Here is a 25,318-nt window from a genome sequence, read left to right as displayed (position 1 = left end):
AAACACTTATACCTGTATAACAATATACAGATATACTGTAGATACACAATCCGCATGTAATACAGAGGATAGAGTATGGAATACTTGTTATATGCATTTAGTCATTTGCCTCTAATGTTCTTGATTTTGAATTTTTAGTTCTTTCTAATTGCATCCAAATCTGCAGAATCATTTACCCTAGGAAGGCCCTGATGTAGCCTCTCGGATATCATACTTTTAAAAACAAGGACAACACACCAAGGATAGGACCATTCAGTATAAAATATCAAGGACTGTTTTCTTCACCATACAGCGCTTGTGTGACCTGATCACCCTACCTTCAACTCAGTTTCTCTTTACACAATATATTTCTATAGATGTGTTAATTTCCTGCTTTAAACTACTGACCTGTGGACACATACTTTGAGGAGTGTGTCAGTGAATGTTTGAAGAATTTAAAAAGTGAATATATTATTTTCTTCCATAAAGCATATGAGCTTTATGTTTCTATTAAAGTGGACACACCTTTGTAACTTCATAACTCCTCTACTGTAGTCACAAATAATGTCTTTCTCATAAAGAGATAAGAGGGCTATTTCTTTATTTTAAACAATACCTTAACAGATTTGAGGAAAAGGCAGGATTTGGGATTTAGAGACAATTGGCAGTAGCTTCTGGTAAAGTGAACAAGAATCTTAGGCTACTGACATTTTTATTCTTAAGAAATATCCACATTTTAGTTTGTGCAGATAAAATACCATAATACTGATTAATATGTGTATGTGTTTGTGGGGTGGGGAGCATTTTGAAAACTGTATTCATTCAGTCACATTTTTCTGCATTTCAGGGCCAAGATACATTCCTGTGCTACTTTCTACTGCAGGCATATTTCAAATTAAGAAAACAAGGCCTTTGATGTGAGGAAAATAGAAAATAAGTGAACATCTCAGACACTCAGTGCAAGATGTTCTTATGCATAATTAGATATTTTATCTGCAATTAAACGTTTCATCTGTGATGCCATGGTAATGAGTTATGGGGGTGGAACGTTCTGAATACCATGTGTTGTGAAAAAAAAAAAACTCCCGAAGTGTAAGGACTGACCACAGAACAGCTCTCTGAGCTGAGAGATGAGAGAGGAAATTATATAAGCTCTGTTCCCACGTGATTGACAGTTTAAGGAACCGTTCTGAAATTGAAGTAAGACATTGAGTTTGCTAGTGGGGAGTAAACGAGCTACAAAGAGTGCTCAAATTAAGAACACAAACAGACAGTGAACATTTGGGAAGATGGAGCCAAAACAGATCAGAGAGGGCTACTTAGTGAAAAAGGTAAGATGGGATTCAAATACCATTTCCTTCTGTTACACTATTTAAATTGAACATGAACAGGAACTGTCTAGCCTTTCCTGGAAAATTAAAAAGATTTATAAAGAGCTGTGCAATTAAATATTAAACTGCAACAAAATTACAAAAAATCTTACTGATAATTCTGTTAACAGGTTTGGGTAGCATTTATTGCCAAATTGGATATCGAGTAAGACTTGACTATTGCAGAAATTGTGCATAAATTAGAGATAATCTTTGTTTGATTATTTAAAATACAGCTATCACTTGCTTCTACTAAATGGCATTGTAGTTAATCATTTCAGTTTACTATTGCATTTTAACTTTATTGACCAGAAATATATCAAATTAGAGTGAAGGTTGCCAGATAGTACTGAAAGATTTTATTTGCTGTCTAAAACCTTCTGTAACAACCGTAATAGTTTGAAAGTATAGGTGTTGTTCAGAACTCTCTTTTACATGTATAGGATGTACAGGAAACTGTTAAACTTGTCTAAATACAAACCTACACAATTGAAAACTGTGTGAGTTTAAGATTAAGAGCTTTCTTTTTTATCATCATGGAAACAAAATGTTGTTTATGGTAATTCGTTATTTACCTCCACGGAAGGGACCCGGCATTGGCACAGGTTTTCATATTTCCTTCTTTATTCATTTGAAAATTCAATGATGCCGTCCACTGTGTGTTCACCACAGTTGTGACCATGAAGAACGCTCTGTGCTGCAGGTTCCTGTTATGTAGACTGCAATGCTCGTACATTTGCGAGGGTGAAGGTGAAAAAATAAGTTCTGACATTTCAAACAGGAAGCTTAAAACAGTTGAAAAGACAACTGAGATAGAAAACACATTTTTATAAATAGCCCACAAAGCAACCAGAGCTGAACCAAATGAAAAAATACATTAGGTTTATACAGATGTAAGAGGTGTAAAATAATTTACAGACATGTAATTCTCCATTGCTTCGCTCTAGGAAGGACAGGAGGATGTTTTGACAATGTGCAGAATACTCATGTTTTAAGAAACTAATCATGTTGTTGCAGGACTCTGAAATATACATGTTTTTAAATACATTAAGTATGAGGTATATTACTAATAAATGCACTTATGAGCTTTAATGAGACCCTAGATTTTCAGCGGGCACGTATACATTTCTAGATACAGTAGATGTAGAAAGTATTACCACTTGGTATTATATCAAGGCAGAGCCAGGCGTGTATGAAAATAGGAGCAACACAGTGTGACCTTTAAGCAGGTTTTAGTCATGGAAACTTTAAAAAAACAGCTTCAGAAATACACAACTTATTCCTTTTTTGGCATAGGAAGAGCTGTGTCACATCAAAACTGGAAATAGCAAGCCCAGTGATCATTCATCATCATGAAACGCATGACATGACTGCATGACAAACCATGCAGTAATATATGAACACATTTTATTAGAAATCTTGAATATATATAATTTTTATACTGTTAAAAGACAATGAACAGAACTAGGTTTAGCAGTTGCTACTCAATATTTTGATTTTCTGTGGGCTTTTAACCATCATTTCTGTCGATATCAAAAACACTTTTCTAATTTGTCTGGACCATCACATTAAGTCTTCAGTTTTAAGAAGCTGTATGTGATTGTGCATTATAGAACTCATCAAGATGAAATGAGATACTTCTTACTTAAATTCATTAATATTACATCCTGAATTACCATTTTACTTATTATTTAAAAAGGTTGACACATTAGGACCAGTCATTCAGTGACTTGCATATTCTGGGGATTTGAATGCTGATGGTGTTGGATATGACACTCTGATATACTGTATTTTGAAAATGTATTTGAAAAGACTTTCTTTATTTTGAAAAAAAAAAGCTAATGGTTGGGTGTTATTTTAGCCAACAGCGCATAATTTGTACATTGCATTTAAATGAGATAAACAAAAACTGTCTCAGAGCACTAACTTGGTATACTCCGTACAACTTCCCCTTCTAACTGACCAAAGTCAGGCCTGTCACTAATGCAACCAGATCTTCATTACAGCAGTGTTGCAAAACTCAGAGGTAGGCTCAATGTCTCTAACACTTAGGGACTAAGTGGAAAAATGGGAGAGTGTTTGAGTCTCTCCCAGAACCAGACACTCTTGAACATTTTAAATGATTTTAAATCAGTATGGGCATTAGGTGATTCAGGTGATTCATAAATACATGTGTACTGTATATGCTCCAATGAGTGCATATGTTAAATGTTTATTGTTAATCAGCTTCTTCTTATCAGTTTAACTGGAGGATATGGTACTGGGATACCAGCCTTTCGCACTGGGACCTTTTCAGCCAAGATGTGAGCATTTAATTCCACTGAGCTATAAATCATACATTAGCATACATCAAGCTTATTGGTAACTGTGTTTGTTTTTAAGTGGTTTAAAGAAGGATCTATAAACAGGTTTATCAGTGTGTGTCTGCTGCTGATATGCTTAAAAACGTTGTGTTCCTTAAAAAAGTTCACTTTCTGCACTCTGCTACGTAAATAACTCCAGTTCTTTTTTAGATTACATACTTGCATATTTGCACTTTCACTTTGATAAACTCTGAGACTATTTTTACCTTTTTTCAATGTGCATGTTTATTTTCTTGCTGATTTTCCACTAAGAGTGTCAGGATTCTGAGTCATTTTCACCACTGTGTTACGCCACGTAATTCTAAAAACAGAAGTGCTTTAACTGTTTTTAGGGTTCCAAGTGGTGGAAGTCTAAAGGTACTTGTAAGGATATTGAACTACTATGGCATCTGTAGTTTGGAGAAGCTTTGTATAATGGTGAAAAGACAAATGACAAAATAAAGTGTAGTTCAGTGTGAAGTTGAGTTACAGGGTACAAGGTTACAAAGTACTAGGATTGGTAAGGCCTGTAAGGATTTTCTTTTATACTCACCTTTGAAGCTGGCATCCAGCCTCAAAAAAGAGGGCAGCCTGACCTGGATATTCAAAAATGCTTTAAAAACCTTTATAAGAATGGCTGCACCAAATGAATTGAAACTTACTTCAGCAACACGCTTTGTAAAGCTTTGTAAAAGTTGTACCTGAAAAGTTGTTCCAATAATTTGTTACTTGTGCAATGGGTCATAAAAGATTTTAAGAGACGTGGAATTTATACAGACTACTTCTATTTTACAGTACCAATAAAGGCATGTATTTCAAATGAAAGGAGACCAGCAATTGAATTTTAGTCGATTACAATTGAATTTTATCACAAATATGTTATGTTCTCTTTTCAGAAGAACAATTTATCATGCACTGATCAGAAGCTTTATCTTTTAAATAGTGTTTGGTAGGGTAGGACATTTTATTCATATACTGTACACCCATTTACTGTGTTTGTAAACTTTTAAACTAAGTTCTAAGCTGTTAATCTTAAAGGTATGTTTCTCTTTAAGTCACAATTGACTCATTTTGAAAAGTTAAGGAACTGTGCGGGTTCTGTTTGTGTTCTGCATATCCTTACGTTCCTTTTAGTACTTTGTAGTCTTATTATTTAAAATCTCTGTACTTTCTTGAAAAAAACAAAACAATATATGACCAATATATTTTCAAATGCGGCATATATTTATAATTGTTCCACAGTATGAGGCATGATTATGGAAGTTGTATATTATACTACAAGGGTGTGGTGAAGACACCCTCTGTGAGCAAGCCACTAAATTTGCACATTTTTGCTCTGTCACTGGTATCACAAAATACCACCGGGTACTTCAATGAGTTAAGTAAGTATTGGTGTTTTAAATTACAAAACTTTCTCACAAAACATAAGATGCTAATGAGAGCTCTGGATTTGTTCTATTTAGAGTGAACAGAAAAAGCTGTCTTTATGCTGTCTGATTTTGGTCTTGGGGAACAGTTCTATTATGTTGAGAAAAGCCTATGAAAACTCAAGAGAATCTTTGAGGAGGAGAAATTGAACATTTTTCTTTCAAGCTAATGCAAGTTGGTAAATGGATTGGTCACCAAACATTTTAAACCAAACTATTTTAATTAGGGCGTAGATGGGATTCAAAAGAAGGAGGAGGGATTTATGTTCGTGTTTTCTCTGATGTAGATTTTAAATTAAATTCTGTGTTGCTTTGCCCTTGTAAATAAAGGCACCTCAATAACTGAAAACCATTCCTAAGATTATTGCCTAGTGGCCTATATTGCTGCCTAGCTGCACTGAGTAGGAGCCCTGATCTGTCAGGAATCCTGGAATAACAAGCAGCAAAAACAATGAACATGGAAAATTAAACATGCTTTTGAAAGTGCATCTGCTTGTATTTTTCTGAAATATCAGTATATTAAATATATAGAAACAAAGTGGAGAGGAGTCTATAAAACATGAGGAGCCTGGGAGACATGAATGGTCTAAAAAAATCATGCAGGGCACAAAAAAGATTTAATGTGAGAGGTTTGTAGAACTGTTTACTTTTGGTAAATTCCTAATTTAAGGATGCCTTTGGTTTTGCAGTTTCTTGTTAGTTCTGTGGTTGGTGTGTGAACTGTAGCCCTAGAGACTGCATTAAGGCCACAAAGGCAGCATGTCTTTGGTGGTCAGCTACTGATCTGGTGGTGTGTTCCCCACAGGGCACAGTGTTTAACTCCTGGAAAGTCATGTGGGTGGTGCTGTCAGACGATGGGATTGAATTCTACAAGAAGAAATCAGACAGCAGCCCCAAAGGCATGATCCCCCTCAAGGGAGCTTCTTTCATCAATCCCTGCCAGGATTTTGGGAAAAGGATGGTAAAATAAAAAGTCATATCCTTTTATCTACCTTTGTGACTGCAACTGAAGTGATATTCTGCTCAAATTGCAGCCATTGTGTTTACAAATAGCAGTTAATCCTGCTATAGTGTTATTATTACAAAAAGTAGCATTTTTGTTTTATGGATGTGTAGAGAGGAATGAATGGTGTTAAATATGAGAATCTACTGAGAATGAGCTGATGAGATTTGATGGTCTGCTCATGTATGGTCGGCTTTAAGTTGTACTGCTTGTAGTGTTGAAGATCCTGTTTGATGTGAGCTAAATATTTAAAAATGCCAAGTTGGCTTTCTTTTCATTCCAATTAAGCTCTATAGACAATTGTAAAAGGAGGTATAGTAGGGTTCAATAGTGAAACACACAAACAAATCTACAACCTACATGAATATAAAGTAATAAACACCACTTTTGTTAAAATAACTGAAAATAAAGAGAAAAAAGAGAACATTAAATATACTGTATGTCGGCTACATTTTTATTTGCAGCTTGTCTTTAAACTTAGTACACCAAAAAAACAGGACCACTATTTCCAAGCAACCCACCTGGAGGAAAAAGAAGCTTGGGTTAAAGACATCAAAAGAGCCATCACATGTCTTGAAGGAGGAAAGAAATTTGCAAGAAAATCAACACGAAAATCCATCCGGCTGCCAGAAACAGTCAATTTGGGGTAATGCAGTTTAACCTGCAATCTTTAAAATCACACATTCACAAGGATTAATGTTCCAGTGATGTTGATGTCTGTCCTGTATTCTGAGATGACATGTACCCTCTTTCTTTCAGAGAATTGTATGTTTTAATGAAAGACCAAGAGTCAGGGGTGAAGGAGCTGAAACTTGAGAAGGAGAAAAGAGTTTTCAATCATTGTTTCACAGGTAGTACATTCTTGCACATCCTTGTTGCTGGTGACAACAGAGTTTAAATAAGAGATTTTTCCCCTCCGTCTGATTTTCAATTGGTAGCTGTCAATAAAACTGGAGATGTAAATTATTCGTATTGCATACTGCCAGGGATGTTAGAATAGTGTGTTAGTCTGACCAAAATGACAAAGGAAACCACACAGACATTAAATATAACATGGTGTGTTAATAGTGTGAGCTGAGAGGATTGAAGTTCACTTTTCAAAATTGCAAAGCTCAGTAAAAAGTGCAATACCACATTTTGTATTTTTATAAAATAGTAATCTTTTACAGTATAAACCATCCTTTGGAAATTTTGACAAATGTTATTTTCTCAGCAGGGACCAAAACTAGCTGTAAAATTGAGCATTAATGTGTTTCTTCCTGATTGGTTTAACTTTATCCAGAGTGAATTATAAATTATATAAACATAACAGGAACATAACAGAGTAAAACATAAATTACAGAAGTATAGTAAAGTTAGATTGCAAAAAAAGCAAATCTCAGCACTTCACATAGTGCTGTCTAGGAGATGGTGTGATATAAACATACGTTTAGGTTGGTGTGGCAGAAAATACTATTGTATGGATGGTTAAATGGGATAGCAGCAGTGCAGAGCAGTAGAAGAGGGAACAGTAGCTGGCTGGACATATGAGGGCTGTATGGATAAGTGGCCTTACAGTAGGCGCTGGAAGGCAGTAAGAGATATGGGAACTTTTAAGCTTGTGTGCAGGTAGATTAACCACAGGGCATCACATACTGTATGATGAGAGGGCTGGGGTTTGACGTGTCTCAGAAACCTACAGGCACATTGTCAATATGCCCTCAAGAAAAAAAAATCGCTTGGAGTACTCCTGGTTTGTCTGAAACCAACGCCCTTATTTGCACACCTCGTCTGTTCCTATCAGGCAGTACAGTAATTGACTGGTTGGTGTCCAACAACAAAGCAAGGAATCGCCAGGAGGGCCTAATGCTGGGCACCGCCCTGCTCAATGAGGGTTACCTGCAGCCTGCAGGAGAGCTGTCCAAGATGGCAGCAGAGGGAGTCGTGGAGTGCACCCTCCTCGATCAGCCTGATGCCCTTTACTACTTTGTAAGTACTGATGTCCACACAATTCTGTCTTTGCAGTTTAGCCTGTCCATGCTTGTCTGACATATTGTCTTGGAAGAGGCTTTTAGTCTTCTGTTACACACCTGAAGGCACATGGGATGAAAAAGACATCTCCATTGAGTATTTTTATAATGGTTTCATTTTGTTTTATTAAAACCCTTGGGTTTTGTCTTGGGCAATTACAATTTGTGATGAAGGCACCTGGTTCTGTAACTGTAATTTCCTGTTATTTTATCTGCTATTAGAAAAAAAATAGTTTTTTTTATATATACTTGGATTAACTCAGTTTTCCTCAGTTGTAGTGCTCTTACCTAGTATAGTTTTGTAAACCATTTATAAGATTAAAATACTAATGGAAATGTTTAACAAGAAGTAAGTAATATATACCCATTCACTTTGTCAATTGCTGTACTACCTACATATATATTCTGTGGTTTTAACATAAATATTTTTTGTAGGCTGACAGTGGCTTTTTCTGTGAGGGCTACTCAAGTGATGAAGACGTGGTTTTGAAAGAAGAGTTCAGAGGCACAGTCATTAAGCAGGGGTGTTTGTTGAAACAGGTTAGAAGTACCGCCTATACAGTTTTAGTAACATTGAACCAGTCAAGTAAAGCACTGTGTGTCTTAAAAGACAAAGGTAATGAGTTTCATAGTGGCAAAATGCCTTGTGGCAAAGAAGTGTCAGTATAAATGGAGAACTAAAATGCCTTTCTATTCGGAAAAACAAAATATGGTTGACCACCTGTCTGTCTATCTGAATTATCAGTTAGATTCTTTTTACAAACTTACAGGGTGTTAAAGTGAAAAAAAATATTTTAAAAGGAAACATTTTTTATTTGCAAGTAACATTTCTTTTTAAAATCACTCAGTTCTTTTAAGATGATTTTCACATTTAGCATCGTTTATCTTAGTATCGTCAATAATTAGTCTTCTATGTGTTTGATTGATCGCGAATCGTCAGCTGGCTCACAGCTGGACATGAATCGAGGGAAAAGGGTCAGTGGAAGAAACAGTGATTCAGTAACTTGGACTTCATGTTAAAAGAGCACAAAAAACATGTTTTGGGTCTATAGACTTTTGCTAGAGACTGAATATCTTAAGGTATTAAGCCCAAAAGAAGGACATACACTTCCAGAGTATTTGCAATGCTTTCTCTTCTTTTAATAGCAATTAATAAAAGAAAGTAACTCATGGTTGTTTCTGCATGGGTGAATGTGAAACCACATATCTTTGTAACAGCCAGGCTGAGTTGTGTTTAATAACATCTGCAGATACAGTACTGCACAACTTTGATGTGCTTCTGTATTTTTTAGATTTAATTCCCCATTTCTGTCTATAAAATTCATTGCTTAGATAAGGAAGTATTTTTCATGCTCTAAAAACCTAGAACTTTAGTACTTACATTATTAAATTAACTTCTCAAAATCTTTTAGGGGGAATTCTGCCTCAGACGCGTTCAGTTATAATATACAGATGGTGGCTTCGCACCCTTGTCTACTCAGCCAAGCACAGACACCCGATGTCTGACCCTGCGGTCCCTCTCGTACTGAGCAGGAGTACTATTGCACCAAAACATCACCTCACAGCGCATGACTGGTGTTTCTGCCGCCATACCGCATAGCTTTCAGCGACACAGAAAACATGTTCCACCTGTATAAAACATGTAATTTGGATATTTTGTAAAATCTTCTTCTGCAGGGTCATAGGAGGAAAAACTGGAAAGTACGAAAATTTATTCTCCGAGATGATCCTGCTTACATACATTACTATGACCCTACCAAGGTAAGCGTTAAGGCTTTCTTTTCTGACATTGGTTAGAACCTGTGTTTGTAGGTATTTTAAATATATATTAATATATTGAAAGGTACAGTGTTGCCTTGCTTTCTCTGCTTCTGGGACAAGTCCTGGATTACCATGACCAGACACCAGGAATGAGCATTTTTCAGATAATGGATGGATGGCTATTACAACATATGTTGTTGTTATCCCTTTCACCAGTATAAATGCAGTAGCAACACTGGTAGCTTGGCTGGTAATCTCTCACCTCCTTCCTTCCTAGGGTGAAGAAGAGCCTCTGGGTTCGATTCACTTGCGTGGCTCTGTGGTGACTGCAGTGGAATATGTGCCAGATGGTAAGATGATTACATCTCTCACAAATTAATAAATTAGCACCATTTTTGCTTAAATAAAATTTAACCAAATAATCCACGGTGCACCTTTAAGTGAAATTTGGTTTAATGTGTTAGAAAAAGTATAAGGTTCTAAAAAATATATGAAAGGTGAAAGGGTCTTTCCTCAGTACCTGCTGCTATCTCTCTTGGCCATAATTATTTATGTGCTGGACAGAATGTGCTTGTAAGGAGCTGCTGAAATGTCTGATAAGGACATTTAGTTTTGTGTTCAAGGCAGTGAATGAGCAAGGAATCCAGATGGTAGGATTGGCAAGCATTTCAGTACAGAGAGGTCAGGATCTTTGACACGTTACAGACAGTATGTGCCAAGTAACTGTAGTTCATTACAAATCTGCTTAAGACTAAGACTTGTTGAAATACCTTGAGAACTTCACCTTTTATCAGGCTTTAATACAGTAAGATGTGTACTACAAAATCCATCAGTGTCCATTGTGCTATTGTGAATAAGCAAAGAGTTGTTCAGAAAAACCACTGAGGGAAAAAGTTTGCCTCTTAATTTAGAAATTATTGCCTTTTTGGTAACTTGAAAATGATATTTCAGTTTTCTTAGAAATTAAGAACTGATGGTCAAGCTTTCTGGTTTTGCACCTCGAGGAACAAAGGTAGCAAAATTCCTCCTTTAATGTACAATCAATGAAACATGTCCCTTGCCTATCGGCGGATTGAGAAATTATTCCTCACCTGCAACCAGCAACAGATTTAGTTATTAACATGTTTGCCGTACTGCTAGGCTATAAAGGGTTTGCCATTAAAGAGGGATCTATTGTATCTTTGGCCAAAAACCACTTGATTGCGAACAGCTGCCCAGATTACAGTGGTGAGGTCATCCGAGTCTTACTGAGACATGTAAACTAGAAAATCTAGTTTGAAGCCTAGCCTAAATTTAAATGACTGTATGCATGTGCGTACATTTCACTTGAGTTCTTTTTTTCTTTTCAGCTAAGAAGTACGATGTAGATGGAAATCTCTTCGAAATCATCACATCAGATGAAACTCACTATTTCCTACAAGCAGCTACATCTGAAGAGAGGAAGGACTGGATCCAGGCCATTCAGACAGTATCAAAAACTGGAAAATAGTGGGAAAGGAAGAACGGGACACAACCTGGAAACTGCAAAAGGAAACTGGCTTTGAACTGCTTCCTCCTTTTTTTCAGTCTTGAAACCAGTTAGGTAGTGAAATATTTATATTAGAAAATTGCCCTAGTCTAACATCATGCACCGCTATAAAATATTTTCTGAAATACACAATAATCTAAACTAAGTATTTAAATTTCCATTATATCGTTTACACTCATTTATATGTAAATAAAGTAAATTTTGTTTTTACCAGTACACAGACGTATTTTGAAAAAAATAAAGATTTCAACTGAATATAGTATTTTCATTTTATACAACACCAGACATGCCATAAACATAAATGTTATCATGCCATCAGATTGGTTTGGCTGACGTTATTCAACTACTAGATTTTCTTGTGTACTGTATAAACAGTAACAGACTTAACGATAACGGAAGAAAAAATATTCTGTACATAATTCAGAGGTCAAAGCTTCTGAAAGTGTGGCATCTGACCCCTATTTATGTAAATTGTCATGAGGAAAATCTATTCAATTTAAAATTAGACATGACAATATGTCTTCATGTCTCAGAGCAGGTTGTATAAAAATATAGACATACAGGTATGTATTTAGTGTTGTGGCATCTTTTTAATGTGTTTGTATGGGAGGATGTGTTGTTGGGTATTCTTTAACTGATCAAAAGTTGAAATCTGCAATATTTTATAATATTGGATAAATCACCCACCTAATCCAGATGTCCAGGTTTTGATTTTGTATTATATTAGCACATTAAAGACCTCCCTGACTTTTCTGTTAACAGTTTATTGCAACTTTTGGGAATTTGTAGTATTATGAATATTGCAGCACAGAAGTGATGTATGCAATCATGAGTTGTTGGAGTTGTTAGTGAATACTGAAAAACCTTTGACCCATTTCACTTTGCTGTTGTGTTGGTTACATGTTGCCAAACTTCACTGTTCAGGGCTTCAATTCAAGTTTGGGGGTTCCTTCAGTGTGTAGTCTACAAATATGCCCTTTGTTTGTGTGGGTGTCCTCCCACCTCCAAAAGGCAAGCTGGTTAGGTTGGACTACTCTAAATTATTGCTTTCTGGTGGTGTGTTTCAAGGGGAATTCATAGATGGTGATTTGTTCCCACTATAACTAGTAATGCCTATGTGATTATGGCATTATGTTGCCTCTCTTTAATTGCAATACTTTAAAACTCCACAATAAAGAAAGGCCATTTAATACCATAGTCCCATAGCCTGTTAATGTAATAATCAATCTCACTTTTAACAAAAAAGAAATATAAAAGTATTTCATCTCAACTATCAGCCGTAATTGTATTTAAAATATACTGTGCCCACAAGACAAACTAAAAATCAAGGGTTTTAGTTTGGATTGAAAATGATTTGTTCCCTATTCCCACAGTCTTTCAGTATACTTCCTCTGTCTAATCTGAAGATTGTGTTGGGAAATGCTGAGTTTTACTGACATTCAAAGACATTATAATAATTCTGCGAACACAAAAAAACTCTTCCTCTTTTTTTCAGATATTTATATTGCAGAATGAAACTAAACGTTATTTTTTTGGGGAAAAGAAAACTGTTTTTAAAAGCTTGTTTTAGGACTTTTGCAGTTTTGTCTTTTGACATTTAAGATAATCTATTAAAATGCTACACACAGATCTTAGCAGACAATATATATCTAACTATAGTAGCAGGAAAAAATAGATGTTCTGTATTATCAGAGTTTGCAATACCCAGTAAGCTTGTCTTACCAACAAAGAGTGATTCCCTATTCTTTCTGATTATTAAAATAACATAAAATATGTTTATGCTTTCACATTGTACGTCTTCACCCTATTATAAGTACAAAATAAATAAAATAAGATACATGGGATTCAGAGGAACTGAAAAATTGGGTGTGTACATAACCTCAATACACCCATTACCAGTACATATTTAAAGCCCAGCTGGGTTAGTATTGCACAAGGCAACATGAAAATGAAAAGAAAAAACAACACTACAGTGTAGTGCAGTGTAGATTACCACTGATTTGGTATATAATTATAGATACATAGATACATCTATGCTAGATTAAAGTTAAAAATGAAAATGGTTCCTTACCAGACTAGTAAATTACTCAATCTAATTACCAAGTTTGAAGGTTTTGTATATGCATCCTTTCTGATTGTTGATTCACACTGCTCTAAGTAATATTAAATAATAAGGTATTAAAATAACATGCAGTGCAAGAAAATAAAATTAAAAGGCCTACCCAAAAAACACACACACACAAAGACTGCAAATAATGCTGGGATCACACAGGCAATGGAAACTACTGAAGTAAAAGCTGTCTTTGTTATAATTTAGATGCTTTTACATGTTGTGTTTGCTAACACACAATTGAATGTATTTAATGTTGAACAACTGCTTTTTGTACTGTGTGTGATCTAATGCTTACACATCAAATGTCTATATCTCCACTGAGCTCTGAAGAGCTGTAGACACCTTCATATTGATATAAGACAAAGGAAAACCAAAAACAATGCAACATACAATATTTACAAATAAACCTCTGGAAAAACAATAGAAAAGTACATTAAACTGTTAACTGTTTTTAATAATGGCTATAACATGGTATTACTGTATATCATAGTAGGAGCCCATTCAGTTGTATTCAATATTTTTAATTCAGACCCAGGAAACTTCTCAGAGAAATCTATTTGATGCAGCAGGTTCCTGTTACTGAACTAACACAACTCATCTTGCCTCTTAGTGAAAGGTTGTCATTTTAAGTTTGTGATAATCTCTCAGGACTATTTTTAAACAATGCACATATGCAGTAAAAGGCAGGCATTTTATCTAAGACAGGCAGCCAATTAACCATGTTAGCAGCGGATATTGTGGGCAGTGCAGTTCTGACAGAATGTGTCATTCTGCTTGTATCCATCCTTTATCATAAGGCATAAGTAATTTTAAACTGCTACCATGGTTGACTAATTTCAGAAAGTTACTAATTCACACAATAGCACTAAATAATAATTAGAATAAATATAATTATAATAAACATAGCACTAAATAAATGTATATACACATCCAAGCTAAAAATGCTTTTGTCCTTTTTAAAATCTCTCTTTTCCCACACAATGTAATATAAATGGCTCATTGCTAAAACAGTTTCCATGCCCATACATAGATAAAACATACCATATACTCTTTACATAGGTTTTGGTGCAAAATGCATGTAAAATGTTTTATGGTGGATTAAAGTATGGCAATTCTAGCAATTTTATACTGTTTTCTGGTTATTTAGTAAATGTCTGGGAGTTGTTTTTTCTTTTCGGCACATTTCTGTCTGACAGGATAAATTATGGTCTATTACAGCATGGCCTGCTGAAACATTTGACCAAGAATATGAAGCACATAAATAATACAAGATGTATAGTGATTTACTACTTACGATCATCAGATAAAAGTACAACACTGTCTCACTAAATCTTTTAAAGGACTAAAAATCTAACACTAAAGAATTCTCATATATATAATATACTGCTTTATACATTAAGTACTGGTGTTAGGTCTCAAACTGTCCACAATAGTACACTCAGTACACTAACAAATATAGCACCTTAAACAATACATTTGTTCTAAAACGATAACTGAAAAACCTGTTTACTTTCACAATGCGTTTTCTAATCTTTATAGAAATGTTTCATTAATTAGTTTTGTAGCCTCTAATGTTGTGTGCTTTTGTGCTATCTCCCCCTGCTGATAGCTTTAAGTGTTGCAAACAACAGATTTTGTATATTGTGTACTATTTTAGAACTACTAGAGCCAGTGAGAAATTGCAATCTTCCTTCTTTAAAACCCATTACACTGCCTTACAACATTTTTATATATATTGTACATGTATATATAAATTTGCAAATTCCACGGTATTTACATGAATAGAAAAATGATCAAGCTCTAATATATAATAAACATTCTTCAAGAAATGCATAAAGTAGTAGTTAATATAAAGAAGAATCAACAATAAAGCTTATTGATAAAAAAAGCCTTTTGAAAAACCTTTGTGATGAGGCCTAAATATTTTTTGAAGTCTCCAATATTTTCACACTGGTTTGTGAATTAGGTGCTGAATTTGTGTCTGTAATATGGCATGTTGACATTAAACTAGAACTTGCACAGATCTGTTTCCCATGATGAGTGTTTATTTACAACAAAATCAGGGACTTATTGATTAAACAGGGAATTAAAGCACAGATTAATTACTTTTTTCTCCACATATTCTGAGCATGCACAACATGGACAAAACAAAATAGGATTTACTGAATTTATAAATCCTATGCCTGATACGTTTTCAATAAAAAAGATAAAATTACACTGAAGGTATTAAAAATAAATTATTTACAAAAGGTACAGTAAATGTGAAAAAGGAGGTTCAAAATCCCCTTTTCAGAAGTGCTCCACACATACTGTACATCTGCAGCCACCCACTATCTTTCCAGCTCAGCTTCCAAAATTTTCCCCCAGGTTTCTGCATCTAAAGGGTACATGCTCTTATTCGGAAGTTCATGAGAAGAGCGAATGTTGCTGTATCTGCCATTGAGCCATTCTCTTTTCACACAGCCTTTCCAGTAGTTTCTAACTAATGTGACCTAGAAAAGGAACAAAAACAGACACAAACAAAAATATTACCTTTCTTGCACTAAACAATTACTGTGACTCTGTAAAATACACTAGCCAAATCCCTACATAATATTAACCTCATTACCCTGTCTAAATTAATAAGACTGAATGGAACAAACATACTTTATATAGTGTGCAGTTTACCCATGATGATGTGAATTCGTGAGGACTGGAATTATATAATGTTCAATAATACTGATGTAGTCTTCCACTGATTCTACAATGCGCTGTACACAATGCCTGCTGAAACATTTGACCAAGAATATGGAAGCAAATAAATAATACAAGATGTATAGTGATTTGCTACTTACGATCATCAGATAAAAGTACAACACTGTCGCACTAAATCTTTAAAAGGACTGAAAAGCTAAAATCTTTTAAATTAATTCCGGAGTGAAAACTACACGCTGATAAACCTTTGCATGAAATTGTAACTGATAAAAATAAAAATACTGACCTTCCAAGAAAACCCATCCCCTCTGTCCTCATCCACCTCTCTCTGACAGATAGCTCTGACTGTCAAGCAGTGATTCCTCCACAGGTGGTCACTGTTTTCAATGATGTTGTTCCAGAGTTTACATGTCACAGCAGCACTGCATAAGCTTTTAACGTCCAGCTTGCTGAAAATCTCCAGACTTATTTCTGGAGGTAATATGTCAGCAAAGTTGTATCCTTGGCCTTCTCTTGAGATCAGACTGCAGCTTCCTTCTGAGAAAGTAGAGGTATTTCTGTTTCTTTTAGAAACATACTGCATAGTTTGAAGTTCTCACCTCTAGGAATGACAGAATGGCTGTAAAAAGTAAAACAACGCTCTTCAAAACGGCTCATTTTCAGGTCTGAACATATACTAGTATTGGTACAATGTAAGAAAAGGTTTGTGATCCCTGTAGGTTTGTCCATATCTGTGTATATTTTAGATCTAAAACTTAATTAGATCTTCATGAAAGTCTTTATAAATTTAGAAGGTATCCTGATTAAGTGTATATATATATCATAATATATATATGTATAACACAAAGACATAACACATACTTCAATTATTTAATTAACAAAAAGATCAACAGAAAAAAACTCCTCCAGGCTTCTCTTAAAAAATCTTTGTGATTTAATGCTTTTTTGGCTTCATAGACCATTGTGTCTCAAAAATCATTGAATTAGTAAATATAAACCCATTTGGTTTTAAAGACCAGGTTAGATGAAGCAAGACATCATGGTAAGAAATGGTAATTCCCACAATTCTATTGAATTTTCACAAACCTTTTCTACAATGAACAAGTAAAGGTTTATTCCAGGCTGAAAAGAGAAGAAAATAAACACAATGTTTCGGCTGTGGAGCCTTCTTCTGGTGTGAAGAACCTACTTACTTGAACTACTCTTTCCTAACGTAGTGGTTAATCCCACTATCAGAACAAACTGCAATATTAGAACAAAAGCGTACTTTGTGAGAGTTCCTACCCCTTTTACACACGTAAGGTGTTCTGTAATTAATAACGCCTACTGATAAAATTATATTTCATAAAAAATAACGTTCGCAATATTTTAATGGGGTTAGTTGTTTAAATCGTTTTTCTAAATCCCACCGTTAATCATCCTCAGAAAAAGGTGATGTGCAAACCCACAATGGACAAAACTAAAAGGACATTGAATAACAGTACTACAGAGCATTGTCGAAAACATCGAATAAATATATTTTTTTGGGGGGGGGGGTACATTTAAAAACTCAGAAGATTTACTACTGGGGCAAATTACGAAATATGTTTAGCTGTTCACTTCGCGGAAGTCTGCATTCATATCCTTATTTTGCCAAGAACTAAGCTGATATACATATATGTACACGAAGAAATCCTATCAGATGCAATTATCACACGACACAGGGAAGTGCAAGGTTACTGCAGAGCACCGTTTATTAACGTCTTTTTGTGAAGGGGGGGAGGGTTAATCAAATTAACACTTACTGCCACGTATGTTTATAAACATAATCTCTGCCGGGTCATGAAACAGGCAGTAATGTTTACATTGTTATGAATATAATAATATATAATTATGAATATTTTGCAAACACTATAATCGCGGTTTACGTACGGGTACCATAAGTGTGTTTAACTTTGAATTGCTTTTTTAAATTTAAAAATTACCTGGCTCACCATATGCCGTTACCAGTGCTAGAAAATAAACAGATTACGCCTTTAACCGATCAGAAAATGAACGTTTCTAAAAGATAAATGACTGCTTTAACGCTTTAAAGTCACGACTTATTTTAAAATTAAAATCATAACTACATACAACTAATCTCTTTTTAAAATTACTAACTGTAGACCGTTTAAACTCATACCTTCTTATGGTTCACGTCATTATGTGACAGCTGACAGTTTAAATGCCTATCCTTTTCAAATTCTTATTTACGCAATGACGCACCCCTACTGACCAACATGGCAAAAACGCATGCGTGCAAATCGAGGAAGTGTCTGGGAAATGTAGTTTATTTACAGGAAGACCGCTAGTTTTTGGGAAGAGAATACGGTGTCACTAGAGAAATTAAGTTTGTAGAAATGCACGCACGGCAGTTTTTTTATTATTCTTGTAATACTCAAATTAAATTTGTATTTAAATATAAATTAACAGTATTAAATATGTCTCTTATTTTGAATACGAACTTTACCTTTTTAAAAATAGCTCTGTCCACAAATTTCAAGGTATTCGTTAAGGCACCAAGTGGAGGTGTAACGTTTTTATGGAGGTTTTTACCAATTTTGGTGAAATCTGGAAAATGTAGTCTCAATCCTGGTATATTTCAAAGTGGCCTTAATTTATCGTAGTGTAAACGACCACATTTCCCAGAATTCTATGTGATAGTCGGTGCATGCGACTTGAGCTATGTTGTAAAATTACCGGAAATAAACACGATTTTGAACTGTTATCTGAGTGCCTACCAGGTGGCAAACGAAAAATCAGACCACAGGTATTGATTAAGCTCGTAGAACAGACCTTTAAAACGAAAGTGTGGCACTATAGCCTGGTATCAGTAGCACGTTTGAGCATGTGTCTCGTAAGGACCTTATTTGTACTTTATTGTACTGAATAACGCATATGTACCTCGATTTCTTGTTAAGCATCTGCAAAACTATACAAGTACACAAATACAGGGTTGTCAAAAAACAGTGATACTGTTGTTTGTATCGTTAATCAGCAAAGTTTTAATACCTTTATTGTACTGAAGGAAAATTATATGAACTTGATATATATATATATGAAGACTATTGAAGACATCCTAGCCATATAGATGTGCAACATTTGATGACCTAATGGATTGAGGCAAATTAGACTTAAATTAAATGTTAGGTAATTGCTCAGGTTTCTCTTCTGAATCGAATGCTTATATGTACACACCACAGTAACAAAAGTGACCAGCGAGTGAAGTCTGATTTGATCTTAGGACTCTAACAGGTTCCAAAACCCAAGGTTTAGTCACACATTGTAATTGACCATTCAGTTGTTTTAATGTTTATGACTTGCATTTGTGAAGCACACGCAGAATGCGTCAAAATGTATATCGTATAATTCTGATTCTGCAGGATAGGTGGACATGTCGGGATTTGAATTGGAACCATTGGACGGGAACTGTTCAATCCCGCTACCAGTTGGAGAAACCTTAATTGGAAGAGGACCTCTTCTCAGGGTACGTGTTTTTTAAACCTGCCTCACTTATTTCCTTAAGCACTGCAGATATTTTACTTGTAAAAGCTATTTCATTTTGCTTAAAAGCAAGATATTTGAGAACATTTAGACATTTGTGATGTGTAATCAACACAATATTGACATAGTTGTGTATAACAGCTGGATGCTACTCTTCATCGGTGGATAAAGTAGGTCCCCTCTTATGAGCAAAGCACTTTAAGATCCTATGAGGTATATAACATATACATTTAATCGTGGGTGTCTGTAATAGCAGAAACGTTCTTCTTTACCACAAGTGGGCAGCATAGCCTCAAATGGCATACCAGTCAATATGACAATATTCTTCAGAAAAAAAGTCACTCCAGTTTCTGACTTTTAAAAACATCTTTACAAAACGAACAATTCAAACATAAACTAAAATACTCAGCATAGCTGCTTTAAAGTTTACTGTGATCAAAGCAAAGTGTTTTAAAGTGTAGTGAAATCACATCAAGCATGTAGGCTGTGGCAGAATAAAGTACAAGCATAGAAAGGGCAGATTTACCTTGCAAAAAGTCAGAAAATCATATACTTCCCTAACTCTCACATTGATTTAATTTGTATTTGTTACCTGCAGCAACCTATTTTGCACTAGTATATAATTAAAATTCTGTGTATACTATACAAGGGACATGCACATAACTGTTTGTATCTTGCAAATGCAAAACAAAAATTGGTGAAATTTGGCAGCTATAGGTCTGAGAAACACAGGACTAGAATAAGTGAACAGAAATTGAAATTTTACTGTTGGAAGACCACACAGTCTTCCAAAGTCAGTCTAGCTGCTGGCATGAGTAACAGATTTATTTTACAAAAAGCCTGGTTTTATTTATCACACAAACTAAAGAAAAACGTCCAAGGTAGGGGATGTTAATACCCAATGTTTGATGTGTACAAGCTATGTAGTAAACGATTACATGTGTTATCAGATAATATAAATTAAGGTAATATTGAGTAATGTTCTGTTACACCCATAAGATAGATCTCTTTTCAAATATAGTAATGCAGGAAATGAAATGTGATATAAATGTAGAAGCCTTTTTTATTTTGGCGGTTGAGCCCACTCTGCACTCCTAGATGGCACTGTTATACAAGGCTTTCTGTCAGCAAAAAGCACATCACTGAAGTTGGGAGCTTTTCTTGAATTCTTATTTTCATATTACTTTGGAGTCTATCAGCTTTTATAAAAAATCAAGTCTATAATGGTATTATGGATGGAGGAGCAGACTGCTGCCTTTGTGAGCTAAAACCGGGCGATGTTAATTTATGAACCCTTGTCACTTAAAAAGAGTTATTACAAAGAATAATTTATTTTGTTGTGAGTCCTGAGCTTTTAGCCTTTCAAGGTGCAAATTATAGGCACTGTTTACTACAAGTTTAATTTTTGCCACACCAGTATAAATCTAGATGTACTGTAAAATGTTTGCATGCTGAGTACTTTTTTTTTTACTGATTCTATTCCATAAAGTAGACACATGGTTTAACAGGCACGCACACACCTTCTGATCTAGATTGTAAGCAGAAACATAAATTACATTTCCTCCTGTGATTTCCTAACACTAAGAGAATAATCAGTGGGGTAATTGCTTTGTCACTGGTCTGCAAATCATTGGATTTTGCCTTATATCTGTGAGCCCTGGAGATGTCTCCAGAGAAATTAGATTTTGAGATTTCTTGGTCAAGTAAACAGAAAGAAATGAATCTTTAAGGATCTTTCTGTCTTGTGTATTTGTTGTGTATTAAGAATTGTGAAAACAATAAAGCATCTTCCAAGCTTAGCAAATATGCTTTTATGCTTGCAGGGTCCAAAGTGTGTGTTGGACATTTGGAAAATTACAACAAGAAAAGGTTCCTTTAAGATGCAGAGAGTGACTGATTTTAAAGCAAGATGCCACAATGCCATAAAGATAGGCTAATTATTGTCTATGGATCTCATGCAAGATAGTTCACTAACAAAATAAAGGAAACACTTGGGTAAATGAGGGACACAAAGTATATTGAAAGCAGGTGCTTCTATGCAGGTGTGGACCCTGAATTCATTAAGTATTTAACATCCCATCATGCTTAGGGTCATGTATAAAAAGGCTGGGCAGGCCCAGTTGCCCATTGTTTAGGCTGCCATGACTAGATCAAGAGATCTCAGTGACTTTCATAGAGGGGTGAATGTTGTGGCATGTTTAGCAGGAACTTTGGTGAGGAAGGCTGCTCATCTTGCTGATGTTTTATGAGGACATCAGTGGCTAAGGTGCTACTGGCATGGAGCAGTGGAAGAAAGTCATACTGTCAGATCCTGGTCATTCTTCACTCTGTTTCCAGCAAGTGGATAAGTATATGTGTGGCACCAGTGCTTCTTTCCCACAGTGCAGGGTTCTAGCGGTTCTGTATGGCAAGGTAAATGCCACTAAATACAAAGCCGTTCTGGGTAATCACGTACATCCTGTAGTGGAGCATTTCTATCCTGATGGGAGTGAGATCTTCCCGGATGTCAGTGCTCCCATCCACAGGGCACGAGTGGTCACTGAATGGTTTGATGTGCATGCCATGGCTGTCCAAGCACCAGATCGAACATTTATGAGAGAAATGTGCCTGTGACAGTGTTTTCCATCAACGAAACACCAATTGATGGAGTTTCTTGTGGAAGAATGGTGTTGCATTCCTCCACTAGAGTAGACACTTGTGGAAACTATGCCAAGGTGTGTTGAAGCTGTTCTAGTGGCTTGTGGTGACCCATTGCTCTAAGACACTTTTTGTTGGTTTTCTTTTATTTTAGGAGCTACCTGTATGTACTGTATCTTGTGTTATAAAACAGTTATTTCTAATGGTACCTTGCCAAAAGATACCATTAGACTCACAAATAGAGCAAAAGATGTTGCTCATCACATCTTAAAATGTTTGTGCGTTCATCAATATTTTTCTTTCAAAAGAAAACTTTTCACTGAAGTGTTTTATCTATGATTGCTGGTGTAGAGAGTTATTGTGGAGGAATACATCAAGGAGAGAAGGAAGTGAACAATTTCTTCTACACTGGGAAAATGGAGTGTGAACAATTTTATACATATTTCAATTCAGAGAAATGAAGTTGAGGAGGTGTCTGTCGCTCTTAGGATACCTGTGCTTTTATCTCTTCTCACTGGAAGGACCAAGTAGTGTTAATGTGCTGCTCCTTAACAGGACGAATAAAGGTTCTAACTAGATGTTGAGTTCAGGTCATAATTATGTAGACTAAACCTGGACACTAAACATCCTACTGTACCTATTTAGCTAGAGTTCTAATGGGATTAGTAAAATAAATTTATTACAGATGATGGATACAATTTCAGAAATAGTAGAGGGGTTGTGGGGAGGGGGCTTGGAATCAAATCTCGCAGATTAACGCAAGCAGTGCACTAATGATGAAGCTGAAGAGTGCCAGCAAATTTATAGGTATTAAATGTGATTACTGGCATGTAAATGTGGTATTAGCAACTCCCATTGTTTGTAATTGCCCAGCTGCACAGCACAGGGTTGGCCATGAATTAAACATTTTTTTGTTTCTCTGGACTTCGTTGACGGTGTGTTTCCAGGGAGGGTCCATGCGTCTTGGTATGGATACAGGCAGTTCTGTACAGTGAGACCTCTGGCCTTACTGGTTCCTGAGGCTGTCCATGTCCGTACAGTAGAAAGGTCTCTAATAACTTGCATAGCCTTGAAAATGGTCCTAATTAAAACCACAAAGGAATGTGTACTGCAGTGTGTTTGGATCTTTGCCTAATGTGGCATCAGCTGTTCCCTTTTTTTATGTCCCATGAAAATGTCATTTAAAAAAAAAACTGTGAGCTGCATTGATATTTCAAAATTAGGGGCTTGTAAAAACATTTTTGCCATCTTGTACAAATTGGACTATGGTTTTCCCGTAATTGCAGACTAATACAGAAATTAACGACTTTTGATTTCTCAGAAAGAGATTTAAGAGGGAATCAACAGATTGCCAGCAATCCGATCTTGGCTCAATATTCTCTGTACGTGGAAGTTGCTAATATTCAGGGTTGAAATTATGGCACACAAGTTGCTTGGGGGGAATCTTTTTATTCTGAAACACAAAGCAAAACTATTTTAAGAAACGGTAAGCTTTCAATTGCCTCATTTTCTTCCACAGATATTCCTGGTTGAACTTTGAGTCCTTCTTTAAAAGGTTTTTCTTGAAAATACAGAATTTGCAGCAGTCATACAAATTAATATCTTTTCGAGGTTTCAGTCTTGGCCAGTTGATTCAGTTTATGAGGAGGGAAGATCTGACACCCTTAATGAAGTATACGGGTGCTTTGCACATTAAAAGATCAATAATCTTATATTTGAAAACCTTTTCCACAAGCTGTTCCTTTGACTAATGCACGCTGAGGACAAAATCCATTTCGTAAATGTTTAGTGAGGTGATGTTTGCTTTCTCAGTTATAGCTGCTACTCCTGTGAATTTATTGCAGGCCATTGATCAATTGACTTTAGTTGTTCTTCTGTGAAACGCATACCCATAGAATACAAGCAAATTACACCTTTTCCTCTCTAATAGAATGGAACTAATTATTTCTTAGCCTGCTAGACATTCACATATGAATCCAAGCATACATTTTACACTAAGACCTTTTGCTTTGAAGTTCATTTTCAGAGTCAGCCACAGCAACAATATTTCCAATAAAAACACATTTCCAGTATTACAATAAATACTTAATGATGTGCTATACGTGATTGTATATGTGACTGTTTGCTTCATCAGACCAGCGTGATCCCCCTGTTATTGCAAATCATGTTTTTTAAAAAAAAGCAAGGAAAGCAGGCTCAGTTCCAATCAAGGCATAATCAAAAGAAATACAATTAAAGGGCAGCTGTTGCAAGATTTGAGAAACTTCTGAAATCTCTAGTGTTTACTCTTAAAGTTGTGTTCAGTGAGAGTTATTCCCCTTTTCTCGATAGTACTTTGTACTGGACAGAACGAGGCTTTCCATAATAAATCCGAACAATTTGTCACATACATCTGGATCAATGCAGCATTAGGCTCAGCAGGCATCACAACTGTTGCCATATGTTCATCAGAAACATTTCATTTCAGACATGAGCCAAGAGACATCAGTAGTGTCAAACATCCTGCTTTCAACCTGTGGTTGACACCTTTTTCAGCACTCCTGCCTTGACAGCTGCACTCTCATTATTTACAGTACCTGTAGTCCTTTTTCATGAAACATGCTGTTAGCTATTGTATATTTAATGAAAGGCAAATATATTTTTGCCAACTGAAATATTGATTTTTACAGTTTATTTTATTTTAGGGTTGGATTTTCATGGACGTTTTAAACACAAGTGTAAATGTTGAAGATATTACACAATAACCATATGTGATATCTATACAGGATCCTGTTAAATCTGGCACAATTCTGCACAGTATCATAAAAGCTATTGTAAGGTTTTGTAAGATTCTGTGCAGGATCATGTAGGATAGAGCAATTTTCGGATCCTGTCCATTTTCTGTAAAAACCTGTGGGGTCTTAGATGAATGCTTGTATGCTATGGAAGAAAAA

At 35.5% G+C, this 25,318-nt stretch overlaps 3 protein-coding genes across 9 annotated transcripts in view; 2 read left to right on the top strand and 1 right to left on the bottom strand.

Moving 5' to 3' along the window:
• Positions 1-1,084: 1,084 nt before the first annotated feature.
• On the top strand, positions 1,085-15,555 carry plek (pleckstrin). Its single transcript, XM_088610270.1, has 9 exons — positions 1,085-1,310; positions 5,924-6,079; positions 6,586-6,767; positions 6,881-6,972; positions 7,905-8,089; positions 8,566-8,670; positions 9,808-9,891; positions 10,169-10,241; positions 11,241-15,555. The coding sequence occupies exons 1-9, from the start codon at positions 1,269-1,271 to the stop codon at positions 11,378-11,380; spliced, it is 1,059 nt and encodes a 352-aa protein (XP_088466396.1). The 5' UTR covers positions 1,085-1,268; the 3' UTR covers positions 11,381-15,555.
• Positions 15,556-18,487, bottom strand: fbxo48 (F-box protein 48). Of its 3 annotated transcripts, XM_088610272.1 has the most exons (4): positions 18,388-18,432; positions 17,312-17,348; positions 16,513-16,849; positions 15,556-16,024 (listed from the first exon to the last, which is right to left on the bottom strand). In XM_088610272.1, exons 3-4 carry the CDS (start codon positions 16,807-16,809, stop codon positions 15,863-15,865), a joined length of 459 nt encoding a protein of 152 aa, XP_088466398.1. In that variant the 5' UTR covers positions 16,810-16,849; positions 17,312-17,348; positions 18,388-18,432; the 3' UTR covers positions 15,556-15,862. The 3 variants fall into 3 exon arrangements, with proteins under 3 accessions (XP_088466398.1, XP_088466397.1, XP_088466399.1); XM_088610271.1 differs by lacking the exon at positions 17,312-17,348 and having other exon boundaries at positions 16,513-16,845; positions 18,388-18,487; XM_088610273.1 differs by lacking the exon at positions 18,388-18,432 and having other exon boundaries at positions 16,513-16,845; positions 17,313-17,733.
• Positions 18,488-18,888: 401 nt separating this feature from the next.
• aplf (aprataxin and PNKP like factor) overlaps positions 18,889-25,318 on the top strand; it is a 41,619-nt gene continuing 35,189 nt past the window's right edge. For 4 of the 5 annotated variants that reach the window (XM_088609919.1, XM_088609918.1, XM_088609916.1 and 1 more), the window contains exons 1-2: positions 18,889-19,014; positions 19,628-19,731. In XM_088609919.1, the coding sequence (XP_088466045.1) occupies positions 19,639-19,731 (93 nt within the window). In that variant the 5' untranslated portion in view covers positions 18,889-19,014; positions 19,628-19,638. Of the gene's footprint in view, positions 19,102-19,627; positions 19,732-25,318 lie in introns of all 5 variants that reach the window. The other variant, XM_088609917.1, reaches the window with a different exon arrangement.

This window comes from Lepisosteus platostomus, chromosome 17 (assembly GCF_059453375.1).
Source record: "Lepisosteus platostomus isolate fLepPlt1 chromosome 17, fLepPlt1.hap1, whole genome shotgun sequence".
Classification (NCBI taxonomy): domain Eukaryota; kingdom Metazoa; phylum Chordata; class Actinopteri; order Semionotiformes; family Lepisosteidae; genus Lepisosteus; species Lepisosteus platostomus.
The sequence above is the reverse complement of the archived record's forward strand: the minus strand, read 5'-3'. Positions and strand labels throughout refer to the sequence as shown.

Bases quoted from the DNA above. Each gene is read 5' to 3' on its own strand.
- plek (XM_088610270.1), top strand. From the start codon at position 1,269: ATGGAGCCAAAACAGATCAGAGAGGGCTACTTAGTGAAAAAG. The intron at 8,090-8,565 runs GTAAGTACTGAT...TATTTTTTGTAG, and splicing joins CTGATGCCCTTTACTACTTT to GCTGACAGTGGCTTTTTCTG. The intron at 10,242-11,240 runs GTAAGATGATTA...TTTTCTTTTCAG, and splicing joins AGTGGAATATGTGCCAGATG to CTAAGAAGTACGATGTAGAT.
- fbxo48 (XM_088610271.1), bottom strand. From the start codon at position 16,809: ATGCAGTATGTTTCTAAAAGAAACAGAAATACCTCTACTTTCTCAGAA. The intron at 16,025-16,512 runs GTCAGTATTTTT...TTCCTTTTCTAG, and splicing joins GGGATGGGTTTTCTTGGAAG to GTCACATTAGTTAGAAACTA.